Raw genomic sequence first — 18,781 nt, 5'->3', positions numbered from 1 at the left:
TGGCACGTGCCTGTAGTCCCAGCTACTCAGGAGGCTGAGGATGGCGCGGGGCCAGGAAGTTGAAGTTGATCCATAATTGCACCACTGTCTGGGTGACAGATGAGACCTTGTCTCAAGAAAAGAAAAAATGTTGGCCGGGCGCAGTGGCTCACACCTGTAATACCCGCACTTCGGGAGGCCGAGGCAGGCAGATCACGAGGTCAGGAGATCGAGACCATCCTGGCCAACACCGTGAAACCCCGTCTCTACTAAAAATACAAAAAATTAGCCAGGCGCGGTGGCAGCGCCTGCAGTCCCAGCTACTCGGGAGGCTGAGGCAGGAGAACGGCGTGAACCCAGGAGGTGGAGGTTGCAGTGAGCTGAGATTGTGCCACTGCACTCCAGCCCGGGCGACAGAGCGAGACTCCAAATCAAAAAAAAGAAAAAGAAAAAAAAAAGTTGACTTCAAGAGCTCGCTACACATTCTGGATACAAGTCCTTTGTCAGATGTGAGTATTTTCTCCCACTCTCTGACTTACGTTTTCTTTTTTTTTTTTTTTTTTTTTTTGAGACGGAGTCTCGCTCTGTCGCCCGGGCTGGAGTGCAGTGGCCGGATCTCGGCTCACTGCAAGCTCCGCCTCCCGGGTTTATGCCATTCTCCTGCCTCAGCCTCCCGAGTAGCTGGGACTACAGGCGCCCGCCACCTCGCCCAGCTAGTTTTTTGTGTTTTTTAGTAGAGACGGGGTTTCACCGTGTTAGCCAGGATGGTCTCGATCTCCTGACCTCGTGATCCACCCGTCTCGGCCTCCCAAAGTGCTGGGATTACAGGCTTGAGCCACCGCGCCCGGCCGACTTACGTTTTCTTAACGGAGTCTTTAAAGAACAGAGGTTTTTAAGAAAGAAACATCTAATAAAGCCTCAGGAGCAGCAGCCAGGAGGTCCCAGGCAGCAGCGAGGGGAGATGGTGGATCCCTGTGCTGTTACCTCTAGACCCAGGACTCATCCACCACAGGGAAGGACTGTGTGGGACGCCTGCAGGGAAAGGCAGGAATGCTATGTGAATCTGCCTCAGGGCAGGGTCTGTGCTGAGTACATGTTCCTATGTAAGGAACGGTAGCTAAAATAGAGGCATTCGCTGAACTGGGGTGAATCCGAAGTCAACAGGGCAGATCAGCATTCAAGACCGAGCTGCATCCCTGGGACATAATTACTTCCCAGTCATCACTACTTTAAAAACAGAAGCATCCTTTGGGAGGCCGAGACGGGCGGATCACGAGGTCAGGAGATCGAGACCACCCTGGCTAACATGGTGAAACCCCGTCTCTACTAAAAAATACAAAAAAAAAAAAAAAAAAAAACTAGCCGGGCGAGGTGGCGGGCGCCTGTAGTCTCAGCTACTCGGGAGGCTGAGGCAGGAGAATGGCGTGAACCCAGGAGGCGGAGCTTGCAGTGAGCTGAGATCTGGCCACTGCACTCCAGCCTGGGCGGCAGAGCGAGACTCCGTCTAAAAAAAAAAAAAAAAAAAAAAACAGAAGCATCTCTGTAAGTTTTGTTTTTTCAGATAATTTATTGTTAAATGAAGATGTCACAAAGCGAAATGGAGAGGGGGCAGGTGTCAAAGGTAAACTGAAAATGTCTTGTCTGCCAGACGCTATTCTGCTTTCCTAAGGTTAGAAACAGTAAAAGTGTCAAATGAAAAGGTACTCGCTCAAATTAAGTTTTTTAAAAAGGTCTGTAATTTGCAAGGAAAATAACTTTTCACTAAAAATATCCTTATTACATGAAAGCCATAATTTAAGAGACGGAGAAAAAAGCTTTTTCATTAACAAATAAACAGCATCTCTCAGATACACTGAGGAATGTTTGTTTTTAATCAGTGGTCTTAAAAATCACTGCTTCCACCCTGCAAACGAACATGAATCCACCATGGATGGTGTCCTCTGACCCACCTGAAACGCTCCCTTTCTCTCCACACACTTCCTTTTCTGCAACTTTCAGCAAAGCAGGTTTGGAGAGAAAGAGGATTAGAAAGAACTACAGTTGGTTCCCTGTTGAATAACTTAACACAATAAAACCTGGTTTCTCATTTGCATTACACATTCACAATCGCTCACTCCTACTTACTTTACTGACATATTTCGGACTCTCTCCACACCTATCATGATTTGCCTGAACTTAACACAGTTCCCGTAAGACCCAAAAAAATCTCCTAAGGACGTCTCTGAGAACACAGCGGTGTTCAAAGGCCACGTCCTCCCATGCAACGCCCACACCTGCCACGCAGCCGGTACTGTTTCTGAGCTCATCCAAGCAAGTGTTTCCACGGGGCAGAGCAAGGCCTTGAGGATCCTGCTAACGTAACTTAAAAGTTATTGGGAGGCCGAGGCGGGTGGATCACAAGGTCAGGCATTCGAGACCAGCCTGACCAACATGGTGAAACCCCGTCTCTACTAAAAACACAAAACTTACCCAGGTGTGGTGACGGGCACCTGTAGTCCCACCAACTCAGGAGGCTGAGGCGGGAGAATCCCTTGAACCCGGGAGGCAGAGGTTGCAGTGCGCCGAGATCGTGCCACTGCACTCCAGCCTGGGCAAGAGGGTGAGACGCCGAGATCGTGCCACTGCACTCCAGCCTGGGCAAGAGGGCGAGACTCCGTCTCAAAAAAAAAAAAAAAAGACATTGACCACTTAAATGACCACAGCATGAAATCAGACAGAAAAATCCATTTTTATCAATAAATGCTGCGTCACTTGCTCCTCCAAACACAGGAAGCATTTTTTGCTCTGCACGTGACTGAGGATACTATGGGTGCCAGGGTGCCCCCTCACTGGCTCCCAGCCGAGCTTCAGTCCGGCAAGCTCAGACCACGGGTGGACCGCAGGCTGTGTCCACAGGGTGCTTGCATTGGTTAGGGGCACCGCGAACTGACGCTGTTGTCTGCACAGGACAACGTGGCTCTCCAGGCCTCCAGCAACTGCACACGACGGCAATTATCACCGCACCTGCTGCTGTGGCCCCGGGGCACCACGGAGCTCTCAGTTCTGCTTTCAGGACAGATGGAAGCCGTCCACAGAAACCGGAGCCACAGCGGAGCTCACGGTGCTCGGTGACCCTCGGGCACTTGACATCATTTGGATGAATTCAAAGGAAATATCTAGTTTGTTCTTTCCAATATTGGAAGAAAAAAGTAAAACCATCTGCCACTTTCTTTACTCACACACCACAGGGATTGGCAGGAGGTCCCAAGAAGAAGGGGCGGGGGGAGGATGGGGTGGTGGGAGGCAGAGCCGAAACCACCAGGCCCTGGTCCACCCCCACTGCCGGGCCGGGTCAGCCGAATTCTCACGGTCCTCGGGAACATGGCAGTCGAATGCCACTTGCACCAGTGCGGTGGGTAAGAGGAATGCGCCAGCACAGCAGCCAGGTTTTGACATCGCTCCCTACTGTGAATGCACCTTGTCTGCTGTTGGCCGGTGGGGGACACAGATTTCCTCGCCTTTTTTTCTGCCATATTTTTTAGAATGGAGGCTCACTATGTTGCCAGACTGGTCTCGAATTCTTGGGCTCAAGAGATCCTCCTGCCTCAGTTTCCAAGTAGCTGGGACTACAGGCTCCAGCCACCGCGCCCAGCCTTCCTGGCTTTTCGAATTATGCTTAAGGCACTGGCAAAATCCCTCTGCAATTCTGACGCCATCGAAATCCTAAGAATGAGTCAACCTCGGCCCCTCTCATGATGAACCAGGTCATCATCGGCGTCTGCCTCCTCCGGGCGGCCGCAGGTCTTAGCCAGGGCCACCGGTTCGTGTCCTGAGTGTCCACTCCCCTCGCGGACTCCCAAAAAGTGTGTTTTCCAGGCATACACTTAGAAAGCCGTTTCTCTCAAAAAAGGCCCTCCGGCTCCGTTTTGCCTTATGAAAATATGGGAAAGAAAGTATTCTGAAAATATTCCAAAAGCCCAAAACACCTGTCGGAGACTCACGGAAGCCTGCGGAGACGGTCACCACATGCCAAGGGTTCGAGGCGTTTTCTCAGAGCCTGTGCTTGGAACTGACGGTGAGGAAGCAATCGGAGCCAAAGCCACACCCGGCGGCCCACGGGCCTGGCCTTCCCAGAGCAGGAGGCAACACAGAGAACCTTTTTTTTTAAGGCATCTTACATTGTGGTTTAGGAATTTTTTTTTTTTTTTTTGATATCATGAAAAAAGATTTAGAGAATTACAAGAGTTTAGGTTAACAGGAAACACAAACGGAGACAGAAATTTAAAAACAAAGGAACGGAACTCAACCCTCCACAGCTTGAACCCACGCAGGTGTCACCGTTTACTGAATTAGCACCACTTTTGCGCGGTGAAGACACCCGTGGCTGAAATTTCTAAAATCTCACTTTTTCCACCCTCTTCTTCGGACAAACTGGCCGTGGAGGGAGAGCCCCAGATTGCTGCTGCTTTTCCTGTGGTTCTGGTGGTCTTTTTGTTGCCTCACCTGATTGAGACTTTGGGGAACCAACACAGCAGCAAACCAGGACATATACTCCCTCTAAAAACAGCTTAAACATTACAACACAAAGATCTCAATAATTATGAGAGGCAGTGATTTTTTTTTCTTTCCCTTCCCCTGGCCGGGCTTGGAGGTGTCTCTAGGTTAGACTCCTCTGGGGCTGGAATGACATGAAGGGTAAGGTCGCCCGGCTTGGCCAGGGCAGTCGGGGGCAGGACAGCGGAGCAGCCAGTCCGACCCCAGCCCAGCCGAGTCAGCGTTCGTCGGAGAGGTCGTCGCCGCCCAGCAGCTCCGTGGCTTCGAGCTCCACGCTGGACAGAAACCTCCGCATCGTCTTGCGACAGTTGTAGTCCAGGGTGGTGGTGTAGACGGTCTTGGGGTACTTGGGGTAGACGATGGTGGTGCTGAGGAAGCGCGTGGGCCTGTGGCGTGGCTCGAAGCGCACCTCGGCCTTGTAGCTGCGCCAGGTGCCGTTGGGGATGCAGGTGACCGTCTGGCTGCAAGAGGCCATGGCCAGGCCCAGGGGCAGCTGCACGTCATCGATGAAGTGCCGCTCAGACTCGTACTTGACCGAGGAGGTGTACCTGCGCGGGAGACACAAGGCCGCGTGAAGCCGCTCCTCTGAGCCAGGGGCTTGGGGTCCCCACCGTGACTGAGTCATCTGTGGGGTGCACATGTAGAAACACGGCTGCTCCCGTGAGAAGCGACACATAGGGTCACAGAGTCTACAGAGGACTCACTATGTGCCAGGTACCCTTCTAAGTACTTTACTTACAGGATCCAATTTAATCTCCCCAACAACCCTGAGAGGACCCCGAGGTGCAGAGGTGAAGGTCACAGCGCCACTGAATAGGAGAGCTGGGATTTAAACACAGGGTGCAGGATTCCCAAGCTTATCCCGCATCACTGTTAGCCACTGCAGGCAGCAGCCCCTGGATCCCGCTCCCACTCGCCTAAGCTTAAGACCTTAGCCAAGTTACTTCACTCTTCCGAGCCTCCATTTCCTCTTTTTTTTTTTTTTTTTTTTTTTGAGATGGAGTGTCTCTCTGTCGCCCAGGCTGAAAGTGCAGTGGTGCAATCTCGGCTCACTGCAGCTTCCGCCTCCTGGGTTCAAGCGATTCTCCTGCCTCAGCCTCCCGAGTAGCTGGGATTATAGGTGCCTGCCACCATGCCCTGGTAATTTTTGTATTTTTAGTAGAGACGGGGTTTCACCATGTTGACCAGGCTGGTCTCGAACTCCCAACCTCAGGTGATCTGCCTGCCTCAGCCTCCCAAAACCCTGGGATTATAGACATGAACCACTGCACCCAGCCTCTTTTTTTTTTTTTTTTTAACATATCTTTTATTCTTTGTAGAGATGAGGACTTCCTGTGTTGCCCAGGCTGGTCCTAACCTCCTGGGCTCGAGTGATCCTCCTGCCTTGGCCTCCCAGAGTGCTGGGATTACAGGCATGAGCCACCGCGCTCACCCTGTCAGCTAGTTAATGAGAGGATAAAGGAACCCAGAAACCTTGAATGCTGGTTCTGAAAGTTTGGCTATACCAAATATTAACACTCTGTTCACCCTGGCATTTGGTTTGGGGACCTTCCCCAAACCCAGGTATCTGATCTTACCAATGAAAGCCAATTATCATCTTGATTACCATAAGATAAATTAGCATCTATGTTCCTCAGGCACATAATTTTTTCAAGTCTTTCTTTTAATTTTGGAAGTGATTTTCTTCTCTTTTTTTTTTTTTTTTTTTTTTTTTGGAGGTGGAGTCTCGCTTTGTCGCTCAGTCTGGAGTGGTGCAGGGGTGTGATCTCAGCTCACTGCAGCCTCCACCTCCCAGGTCCAAGCGATCCTCCCACCTCAGCCTCCTGAGTCGCTGGGACCACAGGCATGCACCACCATTCCCAGGTAAGTTTTGTATTTTTTGTAGAGACGGGGTTTCACTGTTGTTTCCTGGGCTGGTCTCGAACTCCTGGGCTCCAGCCATCCTCCTGCTTCAGTCCCCCAGAATGCCGGATTCTAGGCGTGAGCCACTGTGCCTGGCCCAGAAGTTAGTTTTCTTATAGAAGCAAAAGCTTTAATGCATTTACTGAATTCTTATAGCTTTGTAGATACTGAAAAGTGTATGAGCGTCTCATACAGACACATCTAACAGCACTGCCTCCAACCAGCCCTACCCACTGGTCAGGTGAGTAAGAATCAGTATTCTTCTCTGCCAGTGGAATGGAAATCTCGTCTCTCCTCCTTAGGCAAGCAGTTAAGAGGCTGGTGGGAGTCCTGGCCCCATTTTGCTCAAAATACAAGCTCCACAGGAACAAAAGGCTGAACTGCTCACCTCCCAACTGATGAACTCGCCTTTGTTCCATGTCAAAGGGGCCTTTGTGTTGATGCAGCGGAAACTCCAGCTATCAAACCACCAGGTACCAAAAGTAAAACTCCTTTCTCTAAAAAGACCTATCTTTACCTGAGTCTGTCAGTGCATCTTTGCCCCCAGATAATGCTGGATGAGATAGTCCCCAGAGGAAGCCCAGTGCTTGCCTAGTGAAATTACACTATGAGACAAGGTTAAAAGACCTCAGAGAGGGGTTGGCAGGTAAGGGAGTAGGGGGCAGCAGCTGCTGGAAAGAAGAATTAATATCTGACAAAATTGTAACCCTCTGACGGCCATGATTCATGAAGTGCAAAAAGAAAATGCAGAACTTTATACAAAACACGATCTCATTTTCATTTTAACGTTAAAAGCATGCCTATATATTTAATGGGTTAGAATGCAGAAACAGAAAGAGGACCCACCAAACTATTAATCATCTTTGTCACATTTTTGCAATTAACTAATTTTTTATAACAACAAGCATTTATATCTGGAATAAAAAATAAAAATTGTTAAAAACAAAAGAATAAAATTGGGGCCTGCTGTATTTACCTTACTTCCTTTGGTGGTAAGGGGTCAAATTCCACTCCTTCGCCAAAGGACAGGGGACACAGCCTCAGCACACAGCCGGGAGTCAGGGGCAGAGACGCTGGACTCTTCAAGGACAGAGAACAATGCTGTCAGAGCTCTTACGGGCCATTTCTTTTTTTTTTTTTTTTTTTTTGAGACGGAGTCTCGCTCTGTCGCCCAGGCTGGAGTGCAGTGGCACCATCTCAGCTCAATGCAACCTCTGCCTCCCAGGGTCAAGCAATTCTCCTGCCTCAGCCTCCTGAGTAGCTGGAATTACAGCTATGTGCCACCGTGCTTGGCCAACTGTTTTGTATTTTTAGTAGAGACGGGGTTTCATCATGTTGGCCAGGCTGGTCTTGAACTCCTGACCTCAGATGATCCGCCCGCCTCAGCCTCCCAAAATGCTGGGATGACAGGAAGGAGCCACCACGCCCGGCCCCCACAGGACATTTCTAAGCATCGCCCACAGAAGGCCGTGGCTCGGCCCAAATGGGATCTGTGTCCCCGGTGCTGGGCACACCAGAGAAACGCTGGACAGGGAGCCGAGAGGTCTGGGTTCAAATCCCAGGTTGACCACGACTGTGCCGTGTGCCCTCAGAGGAGTGACATCACATGCCCTGTGACCTTATCAGCACAGCAAGGCGGACACCCCCTTTCACTGCTAAGGTTGTGTGAACAGCTGCAAAGAGGAAACAAACGTGAGCCAGACTGCTACCCCTTGCCTTGCGGTGAGAAACCTTGGTGAGCGGAGGCTCACCTCACCCGAATCCTCCATTCTGTAGCACTCCCTCTGTCACTGTCTCAGCAAGACTCTAGGAAAGGTAAAAATACATATATATATATGCTGCCAGGAAATTTTCTGTTTTTTAACTAAAGATTCAATCTGGCCAAGCACCGTGGCTCACACCTGTAATCCCAGCATTTTGGGAGGTGGAGGTAGGAGGATCCCTTGAGCCCAGGAGTTTGAGACCAGCCTGGACAACATGGCAAGACCTCATCTCCACAAAAAATACGACAATTAGTTGGGCGTGGTGGTACACGCCTATAGTCTCAGCTACTCAGGAGGCTTAGGTGGGAAGATGGTTTGAGCCCAGAAGGTCAAGGCTGCAGTGAGCTGAGATCACCACTACACTCCAGTTTGGACAACAGAGCGGGCAGAGCAGGAGACTCTGTCTTTAAAGAAAAAACTTTCATTGGTAAGATGGACACCAGGCTGGGCACAGTGGCTCACACCTGTAATCCCAGCACTTTGGGGGGCCATGGCAGGTGGATCACCCAAGGTCAGGAGTTCGACACCAGCCTGGCCAATGTGGTGAAACCCCATCTCTACTAAAAATACAAAAATGAGCCAGGCGTGGTGCTGTGTGCCTGAAGTCCCAGCTACTGGGGAGACTGAGGCAAGAGAATCGCTTGAACCCAGGAGACAGAGGTTGCAGTGAGCCGAGATCGTGCCACTGCACTCCAGCCTGGGAGACAGAGTAGGACTCCATGTGAAAAAAAAAAAAAAAAAAAAAAAAGAGACAGGTGGACACCAGATGTTCTCCGTCACCCTCCGCTATCCAGAGTACTCAGTGAACCAGAGCACAGCAGTTCTTCCAGCCCCGCCAATGCATGGGATGTTCTGATTGACCAAGAAGGCTCAGTAGAAGGCAGTTGCATACTAGACACGGCGCTAGTTTTCATCCAGTTTGCAGGATCAGGGCTTCCGTGTTAAGCGTGCAAAGATAAACACAGTGCGGAGTCTGAACACAGAAGCCCTTTATGTTCCCTGGTTTACTTGGGATCTATCATTTTCTCTGCCTAATTTGAGAGAAGGATGTACATTTGTGCCAGGGCGTGGAGTTAGCGGCCCCACCCCCACATCTCCCAGGACCGAGAAGGAGACAAACGTTTCTACAAGGTTGGCTCTAAGACCTTTATCATGAGACCAGGACAAGGTGTGTCAAGTGGGGACATGGGTGGAAATGCGAAAGCCAAAGGGGACCAGGACAGAGACACAGAGGGCCCTGAGGGTCCAGGTCCTGGACCTGGGTGGAGGTTTAGCAAGGCCAGGCTAGAGGAGCGGGGGTGGGTGGGAGCCAAGGTCAGTGAACTGTGTGTGTGTGTGTGTTGGTGGGGGGCAGGGGGGGTAGGGTACATAAGGTGTGAGCACTGACTTCTGCAAACAGCCCCCAAATAGTGACAGTGGGCGCAGCTCTGCCCCCAGTTCTCTGGCTGCCAGACCCTGCCCAACAGAAGGGGGTACCTCCCAGGTGTCCCCATGAGAAGGTTGGTGATCTCTGAACCCCCCACTGCCTTCTTCCAGGCATCTACAGGAGCACTCGGTTCTGTGCCTTCTCGGCTCTTCCATCCCCGCCCACCCGACAGACGCTCCCTGAGCAAGGCCCTTGCTCCAGGCTGAGGCTGGGTGATGTGGGGCAGCAGAGGTTATAACAGACACATGAATGAAGGGCCGCTGGAATGGGGATGTAGCTGTGGGCTCTGGCCCCTGGGAAGCAGCAAGCCTCCCAGAGGAGGTGACGTGAGCTGGGGGTTGAGGGGCCAGCAGGACACCTCCTGGGAGAGGTAAGAGGCCCTGGGCATGCGGGTGGAGGGTGGCAGCAGAAACGCTGGTGTGGTGTGTGTGTCCCGCCTGCGGCCAGGGCAGGTGGACGACAAGGCCAGATGGGGCCAGAGGGGAGGACACTGAAGGCCAAGTTGAAGCCAGCCCAGCCTTGGGATGGCAATGAGGAAACTGCCCTGATGCCCACCGGGAGACAAGGTGGGAGGGGCGAGACCACCCTAGGGACAGCAGCGGCCGCCGCCGACTTCACCCGGGGGAGGGGGCTGGGTGTCTCCATCCCCGGGGGGCAGGGCCGGGTTGCAGCCCCACTTCCAGCTTTTCTGAGACTGCGGGCAGGATGTGGCTTCCGCAGACTTCTAAGTAAAGGCAGCAAACACCAACATCTGAGCGACTCCCAAGGCAAAAGATTAGGTGGAGTTTTTTTTTCTTTAAATGAACATTTTAAAGTAAAGTAAACGGATTACTCTGTAAAAGTTTCCACCCACCTAAAGGCCTCCCACCCGTTATGTGCAGGACCCGAGTTCCCAGTGTTCGGGCCAAGAGGCGGCCGCGGGAGGCCGCAGGCTGGGCAGGGACCTTCCCTAAAGGTCGGGAAGGCTCTGGCCCCTTTGCTCTGGGATGCGGAGCGCGGGGCACACCCGCTCCCGGGCCCGGCTGGGAGGAGGCGAGCAGCCCCGTGGGAGCCCAAAGCCGCGGGGTGTCGGGCCGGAGTCCGGGGGGTCCGGGGTTCCCTCCAGGCGCCCCCCGCCCGGCGAAGGCAGGAATGTGGCCGAGCCGCAGCCTGGCAGCCCCGGGGGCCGCCACCCCGAAGGGAGGAGACGGCGGCTCGCCGCTCCCGGGGCTCCCGCGCCTCCCAGGCGATGACAATTTTCCAGCCACCGGCTCCAGCTGGCCAGGTTCGCGGCGCTCCCGCCCCAGGCTCCTGGCGATGGCCGCCCCGTCCCGACACCGCGCGCCCGGGGGCCGGAGCCGCTGGGGGTCCCGGGCGGGAATCGCTGCGCTCGGAGGGAAGGAGCCCGCGCGGGGCCACTCACCTGAGCCGCGGGGGTCGCCGCCGCGTCCGGCTCCAGCGCCCCCGGTGCCGGGGCGCGCTCCCCGCCGCCTCCGCCGCCCCCGGCCGCCGCGAGCCCCCAGTGGCTGGGGCTGGGGCTGGGGGGCAGCCCCGAGTCCGGGCTGTCCAGGGCGCCGTCGCCCTTCTTCTTCGCGTCCACGAGCTCGGGCACATCCTGCAGGCTCAGCCGGCCCACCATGGCGGCACGCAAGGGGGGCCCCAGGCACCAGCGCCGGGGTCGCGGGATAGCGAGGGGCGCAGACGCGGGCCGGGGCCGCTGCCCTCCCGGCCGCCCTCCCTGCCCCGCCGCCCGCGCGCCTCCGGGATCTCGCGGCTGCCGGCCCCGCCCTAGGCCCCGCCCCGCCTCCGGCCCCGCCCCTTCCCCGCCCCCGCCCGGCAGGCCCCGCCCCCTGGCTCCCGGCCCCGCCCCCAGAGGCCGATCCCCGCGCGCTGGGGATGCCGAGCACGAAACGCCCCAGCCCGGTCTGGCCCCGGGCGCGCTACAGGTGGACGCGGGGACCCGCTCGCGCCGGGGCTCTGGGGGCGCGTTGACCCCTCGCCCTGTCCCAGCGGGACCCGGGAGGCGCTAACAGCTTCCGACCTGGCGGTCAGGGGAGCCAGACGGAGCAGGATCCCATCCTCAGAGGCCTGGGGAACCGGGCGAAGCCAGCGAGCAAACAACTGGAAATTATTAATAGTTAATGCGCTTCGTATGGCCGCAGCCGCCTGTTGGCCCAGGAAGGCGGGCTCTGGCGCTCCTGCGGGTCCCGGAGGAAAGGCTTGTCCTCAGGGGCTCCGCAGGCGCGGGTCGCCCCGGTGCTCGCTTGGACAGGCTGTGGCCACACAGGACACGCAGGGCAGAGACCTGCGGCTGGCGCAGACTCGTGGACAAGCTCAGCAGGTTGACCGCGGGCTGCCTCCAGGGCCTACGGCCGCCCAGTGGGGACCAGAGCTTTTCCCTCACAGGGGCTAACCGCGCTGCCCGCCCCACCCCCGGGAGAATCCCTTCTGAAAAACAGACAGCACTTCTCCCCAGCCCTTCGGGTTGACAACGAAGCCTTATCCTGAGCGGGAACCCGTCTCCGTAGCTGCGGGGTGTAGGACTGGGCTGTTCCCAAATCCAGTACCTTTTCTCACAGGCCTCCGAGGTCAGCAGAAAGTGCGGGGAGTCCCCGCTCCACCGGCAGCCCTCCCCTGGGGGTTCTGATGGGTGGGTGTTCAGCCGAGGGCCTGGAGCTGGAACGTCACCCAGACCTACAGGACAGCTCAGAAGAGGAGTCACACCCTGCACGTCCCTGGCCAAGACAGTGGCAGCCCAGTCCACATCCCTGCAAAGATGAAGGATACTTGTCCTGCTTGGGACAGACCTGTTAAACTCAGAAACTCAGAGCAGGTAGATCTTAGAGACCCGCTGGCCAAGTTCCCGCCACTTACGTCCCTTACCTGTCACTTTCATGTAAGGAAACAGAGAGGGATTTCACTTGCCCTAAGTCACACAGCTGATCCGAGACAGCTTGCAGCGAACAGAAAGCCAGCATCATCCCTCCACAGAAGGTAAATCCTGGCACACACCTGTGTGCTGGGAGGTGGTTCATTCATTCAGTGTCTGTGGAAATAGATTACAAAATCCACAGTGCACAGTCCTGACCAAATGGGCAGTACGAGTGTTACCAGGAAGGGGTCGTGATCCAGACCCCCAGAGAACATTCTTGGATCCCGCGCAAGAAAGAATTCAGGGCCGGGCGCGGTGGCTCAAGCCTGTAATCCCAGCACTTTGGGAGGCCGAGACGGGTGGATCACGAGGTCAGGAGATCGAAACCATCCTGGCTAACCCGGTGAAACCCCGTCTCTACTAAAAAATATGAAAAACTAGCCGGGCGAGGTGGCGGGCGCCTGTAGTCCCAGCTACTCGGGAGGCTGAGGCAGGAGAATGGCGTGAACCCGGGAGGCGGAGCTTGCAGTGAGCTGAGATCGCGCCACTGCTCTCCAGCCTGGGCGACAGAGCGAGACTCTGTCTCAAAAGAAAAGAAAAAAAGAAAAAAAAGAAAGAAATCAGGGCGAGTCCACACAGTGAAAGCAAGTTTATTAGGAAAGTAAAGGAACAAAAGAATGGCTACTCCTTAGAGTAGCCCCGAGGGCTGCTGGTTGCCCATTTTTATGGTTATTTCTTGAGGATATGCTAAATAAGGGGTGGGCTATTCATGCCTCCCGTTTTTAGACCATATAGGGTAACTTCCTGATGTTGCCATGGCATTTGTAAACTCTGGTGGAGCGGGTGGGAGTGTAGCAGTGAGGACGACCAGAGGCCACTCTTGTGGCCATCTTGGTTTTGGTGGGTTTCGGCCGGTTTCTTCACTGCGGACTGTTTTATCAGCAAGGTCTTTATGATCTGTATCTTGTGCCGACCTCCTGTCTCATCCTGTGACTTAGAATGCCTGAACCGTCTGGAAGGCAGCCCAGTAGGTCTCAGCCTCATTTTACCCAGCTCCTTTTCAAGATGGAGTCACTCCGGTTCACAGGCCTCTGACGCAAGGACGCAGCTGTACCTCCTACCCCTTTGGATCCCACCATCTGCACAGCCACGTGGCATCGGAGGAGGAATCTCAGTGCTTTCTGGGGTTGTAGAAAGACGGTTTGTTGGTAGTGGGAAGCCTGGACTCACTGGAGGGAATTTGCTGGCCAAGCATGAAAAGCTGGTGAGATTGGGAAACGTGTCCGGGAAGACGACGGTCCTGAGGTTGTCCTCTGGGTTCAGGAAGCCAGATCTACTAAAAGGACTTGCCAAGGTGCCACCCTGGCACCGAGGAGAGGTTCCTGTCACCCAGCGTGGCCTCCTTTTTTTTGAGACGTACTCTTGCTCTGTCGCCCAGGCTGGAGTGCAGTGGCACGATCTCAGCTCACTGCAAGTCCCGCCTCCCGGGTTCACGCCATTCTCCTGCCTCAGCCTCCCGAGTAGCTGGGACTACAGGCGCCCGCCACCTCGCCCGGCTTTTTTTTTTTTTTTTTTGTATTTTTAGTAGACACGGGGTTTCACTGTCTTAGCCAGGATAGTCTTCATCTCCTGACCTCGTGATCCACCCGCCTCGGCCTCCCAAAGTGCTGGGATTACAAGTGTGAGGCACTGCACCCGGACTTTTTTTTTTTTTTTTTTAAGACAGAGTCACACTCTGTCACCCAGACTGGAGTGCAGTGGTGCAATCTCGGCTCACTGCAACCTCCGCCTCCTTAAATCTGGGTTGAACTCCTGGGTTCAAGCGATTCTTCTGCCTCAACCTCCCCAGTAGCTGGGACTACAGGCATGTACCACCACACCTGGCTATTTTGTATTTTTTGTTGAGACGAGGTTTTGCCATGTTTGTCAGGCTGGTCTCGAACTCCTGACCTCAAGCGATCTACCCCTCTCCCCCCATGGCCTCCCAAAGTGTTGGGATTACAGGAGTGAGCCACCACACCCAGCCTTCCTTCTTTACAGATATGCTCAGCATTGACACACACAAGAAATCAGAGGGCCTTGGAGAGAATCCAGCCCCAGGACTGACACTGATGGAGAAGCTGAGGTGGAGACCGGGGTCCCATATGCAGATTCTCCCAAACCGTTCAGCTGCCACCCCACCAATAAGCTGCACCAAACACTGACACCCCCCATGGCTCCCAGAGTTCTGTTCAACCAATCAAAATACGCTAAGGAGGGGACCGGGCCCGGTGGCTCACGCCTGTCATCTCAGCACTTTGGGAGGCTGAGGCAGGTGTATCACCTGAGGTCCAGAGTTCGAGACCAGCCTGGCCAACATGATGAAACCCTGTCTGTACTAAAAATACAAAAATTAGCTGGGCGTGGTGGCGGGCGCTTGTAATCCCAGCTACTCAGGAGGATGAGGCAGGAGAGTTGCTTGAACCTGGGAGGTGGAGGTTGCAGTGAGCCAAGGTCGTGCCCCTGTCTTTAAAGAACTCGAAGAGAAGCCTAAGCCAACTAGAAGCGACATGAGGGGAACACAGAGAGCACCTGTGGCCTGGCCGAGGCATCTTCTTGAACTCTTCGTATTCCAACCTGCCTGAGAGTCCTTCTGGGTGGGAGAGAAGGCGATTTTCTTTGTCCTTACATAAGAGCCATGTGGCTCAGCCCCTGGAAGTAAGGAGTGTTTCCGTAGTCCTGAGCAGTGAGTCCACACAGCTAATCTGCTTTGGATTTTCGGAAAGGCCGCACTACTGGGCCCATCATCATCCTGCGTCTCATCTAGATGTTTTCCAAAGGACATTGCTTAAAGAAACTCAAATCAAATCCTAGGAAAGGCAGCGCATTCTACCTTTACCAGCTCTGAAGACAGGCCTGCTTTTGAATAACAGCTGGGATATACCTAGAAATCAGACGCAAGTCAGACAAAACGAACAGGCCCCAGGAGACCAGGGGCTTGCGCAAGACAGGTCTCTTCTCAAAGCTGTCCCTCCAGAGCAGTGCCCTCAGCCCTCCGCCTGGGTCACGGAGATGCAGTGTCCTCAGAGGACTTGGCTTCTGGCCCGAGGCCTCTCCCGGCAGGGTCTGAGAAACAAAAGCTGCCTCACCATGAATGCCAGTCCTGCATTTCTGTTTTTTTCTGCAGTAAATTAAGCCACTGCCCGAATGGGAGTTAAGTCAAACAGGAAGAGGGCAGAACCCCCACACTGCTGCTGTGTACTGTTTTGGAACAGCTTGCCGTCAGTAAGCCCCGCCAGACAGTGAATTAAACACACCCTGGGCCCTGTATGCTGGCTGCTGCCCTCTGCCCAACACCTTCCCGCTCCCAGTCCCCAGGTCTTGGGTTGTTCTGTGGCTCATGATGTGTGGATTTGCCTGCTGTTGAACCAGGTCTTCTCTTTCCTTCATATGCACCCGTCAACCCAAATGCTTTTTGAAAAATAGAACTTTACGGCCGGGCATGGTGGCTTAGACCTGTCATCTCAGCACTTTGGGAAGTCGAGGGGCGGAGATTGTTTCATCCCAGGAGTTTGAGAACAGCCTGGGCAACACAGTGAGTCCCCATCTCTACAATTTCTTTTTTTAATAGAGACAGGGTCTCTCTCTGTCACACAGGCTGGAGTGTAGTGGCACGATCATAGCTCATTGCAGCCTTGAACGCCTGGGCTCAAGCAAGCCTCGCACTTCTGCCTCCTGAGTTGCTGGGACCACTGGAGTTCACCCCCCACCCACCCAGCTGTAAAGCTCTACTTTTATAATTTATGTTTATATTTTATTGCTCTATTTTCATAATTTATAATTTTTTTAACATTTATTTCTATCTTTGTAGAGACAAGGTCTTACCATCTTGCCCAGGCTGGTCTTGAACTCCTGGGCTCAAGGCATCCTCCCGCCTCGGCCTCCCAAAGTGCCAGGATTACAGGTGTGAGCACCGCGTCTGGCCATCTACAAAATTTTTGTTAAAATTAGCCTGGCATGGTGGCATGTATCTGTAGAGGCTCAGATTCTCAGGAGGGTGAGCTCAGATTCTCAGGCAGGTGAGGTGATGGGGGAATCACTTGAGCCCAGGTCAAGACTGCAATGAGCTATGATCACGCCATTGCACTTCTGGGTGGTGGAGCAAGACCCTGTCCCAAAAACGTTTTTAACAAAAAGTTATTTTGCTCCTTATTTTAGATTAAGGTGATAGTTTTCAAAGAACATTTAAAGGGGTCTGTCATATTCAGTAAAGAAGCAAATTGAATTAAAAACACAAACCTGACACAACACAGCCCATATGAGTGTACGCACACATGTTGATGAGGTCGATTAATAACCCTGAGCCCCGGGAATCGCAAAGATGGCCTGAACCAGATAGAGGCAAAGGGCTACCAAACTTCTCGCTTTCAGGACTATCAGGTCTGAAGGAACAGGCTGGCTTGTTTTGTTTTTTGTTTGTTTGTTTGGGGGTTTTGTTGTTGTTGTTGTTGAGACAGCGTTTTGCTCTTGTTGCTTAGGCTGCAGTGCAGTGGCGCGATCTTGGCTCACTGCAACATCCACCTCCTGGGTTCAAGTGATTCTCCTGCCTCAACCTCCCGAGTAGCTGGGATTACAGGAGCCTGCCACCACACCCGGTTAATTTTTGTATTTTTAGTAGAGACGGGGTTTCACCATGTTGAGATCAGCCAGGCTGATCTCGAACTCCTGACCTCAGGTGATCTACCTGCCTTGGCCTCCTAAAGTGCTGGGATTATAGGTGTGAGCCACCGTGCCTGGTTGGCTTTTTTTTTTTTTTTTCTAATCTCTCAGTTGGGAGACCATCAGTTTGGTTGGAGACGTGGGGTCTGGCCAGGCCCAAATGATGACACAAACCCAGACAGCAAGTGCAGCTGGCATCTGTCAGTCCAGTGTGCCCAGTGTGGGGAGTCCCCTGATGCCCGTCAAACACGGCTCCACTCTGGAGGCCTCTTTGTAAGCTAAGAGCTGATTCTCCCTAATGCTCCCTAGTTACACAGAAAAGGACCTTCCTTGTCTTCTGCAAAATAAATCCAGAAGGGATTTTGCAAAGAGCTGGGGCACATGGCCTCCTTGGAGCTGCATCAATACACTTGCACTTCTGGCTCTGTTCTGCATATTCGCACTGGACGAGGACTTGCAGGCCAGAAAAATAGCTCTTGGTTGAGCAATTGAAGACCCTTGGCTCTTGGGCTGAATTGCTAGAAGGGCGTGCTGTCATTATCTCTGGGGATCAAATGTCTGGTCTGTGTGGCCACACGCCAAAGGCAGGCTCAAAGGTCTCCACAGTACTCTAGGACCCCTTGAGGATTTGAGTATGCGGGGACTGCCGGGAAGGGACGGAGAGCGAGGGCCCTTGGAGGCAGCCTGTTTGCTCCACACAATGACAGGTGACCAGCTGTGTCATTCCCAGGAGCTGCAGTGGCTTCATGCATCCCTCTCCTACCCCAGTTCAGAGCAGAATACGTGCAGGCTGGAGGCAGCTGTGGTTCGCAGCATGATACTTGCTGGAGACATTTACATGCTTTGAAGAAATGTGTTTCAGTTTCGGGTCTTTACTGAGAATGAGCCAGAGGGGGAAGAACTTGGGGTGAGGGAGGGTCTTATCTCTTCCCAGGCCACATCTGCCTGGCGCCAACTGGGGCTGTGTGGTTGCCCCTCTCCCCCTCCCTTGTAGGACTTCCACCCCCATCTCCAACCACTGACAAGTACGTCTGGGAACCCCCGAAGGCGTCTTTCATAAGAATCCCCAAAGGTGTCTTTCATAAGCTCATAAATAAACCTGGTCACACACATGGAATGCCTGCTATTAATTTTCTTTTTCTAGCCCTCACTGTCCTGGCCTCTGATTCTTCTACGGTGTGTGACAGTGAACCACCACGGTCCTCTGATAGGGTGCCCCTGCTGCGAGCACCATCAGGCCCTGCAGCCGCCTGAGAGAGGTGGCAGCAGTGGCACACGGGTACAGTCCCCTTGCCCTTTGCTCCTTGCCCCTTGCCAGGAACCGCCCAAAGCCCTGGGCACTGCTGCCAATGCTGGTGGTAGCAAAGGGCCCCTGTAGGTCCCAGGCACTAGGCTGTGGTTGTTCTGCTGCAAAGTGCCTCTCAGTCCTCCTGGTTACATGGGTAGGGTGGTCCTGATGCCCCGTGGCTTCCTTTATGTCTGCTTTCCCGTAGGGTTCAAACTTGAACCCTAGGGCCAGGTGCAGTGGCTCATGCCTGTAATCCCAGCGCTTTAGGAGGCTGAGATGGGCAGATCACGAGGTAAGGAGATCGAGACCATCCTGGCTAACACGGTGAAACCCCGTCTCTA

General features: G+C 53.8%; 2 protein-coding genes across 2 annotated transcripts; both read right to left on the bottom strand.

Moving 5' to 3' along the window:
• Positions 1-4,132: 4,132 nt before the first annotated feature.
• RFLNB (refilin B) lies at positions 4,133-11,350 on the bottom strand. The gene is made up of 3 exons (XM_030923321.1): positions 11,006-11,350; positions 7,391-7,494; positions 4,133-5,060 (listed from the first exon to the last, which is right to left on the bottom strand). The coding sequence occupies exons 1-3, from the start codon at positions 11,219-11,221 to the stop codon at positions 4,730-4,732; spliced, it is 651 nt and encodes a 216-aa protein (XP_030779181.1). The 5' UTR covers positions 11,222-11,350; the 3' UTR covers positions 4,133-4,729.
• A 92-nt stretch (positions 11,351-11,442) lies between these two features.
• On the bottom strand, positions 11,443-12,859 carry LOC115894853. The gene is made up of 2 exons (XM_030923645.1): positions 12,466-12,859; positions 11,443-12,350 (listed from the first exon to the last, which is right to left on the bottom strand). Exons 1-2 carry the CDS (start codon positions 12,615-12,617, stop codon positions 11,714-11,716), a joined length of 789 nt encoding a protein of 262 aa, XP_030779505.1. The 5' UTR covers positions 12,618-12,859; the 3' UTR covers positions 11,443-11,713.
• Between the last annotated feature and the right edge of the window lie 5,922 nt (positions 12,860-18,781).

Source organism: Rhinopithecus roxellana, chromosome 19, assembly GCF_007565055.1.
Source record: "Rhinopithecus roxellana isolate Shanxi Qingling chromosome 19, ASM756505v1, whole genome shotgun sequence".
In the NCBI taxonomy this organism is placed as follows: domain Eukaryota; kingdom Metazoa; phylum Chordata; class Mammalia; order Primates; family Cercopithecidae; genus Rhinopithecus; species Rhinopithecus roxellana.
This window is presented reverse-complemented; position numbering and strand designations above follow the sequence as displayed.

Bases quoted from the DNA above. Each gene is read 5' to 3' on its own strand.
- RFLNB (XM_030923321.1), bottom strand. From the start codon at position 11,221: ATGGTGGGCCGGCTGAGCCTGCAGGATGTGCCCGAGCTCGTGGACGCG. The intron at 7,495-11,005 runs GTGAGTGGCCCC...CTGTCCTTGAAG, and splicing joins CGGCGACCCCCGCGGCTCAG to AGTCCAGCGTCTCTGCCCCT. The intron at 5,061-7,390 runs GTAAATACAGCA...TCTCCCGCGCAG, and splicing joins TTACCACCAAAGGAAGTAAG to GTACACCTCCTCGGTCAAGT.
- LOC115894853 (XM_030923645.1), bottom strand. From the start codon at position 12,617: ATGAACCACCTCCCAGCACACAGGTGTGTGCCAGGATTTACCTTCTGT. The intron at 12,351-12,465 runs GTAAGGGACGTA...TCATCTTTGCAG, and splicing joins TCCTTACATGAAAGTGACAG to GGATGTGGACTGGGCTGCCA.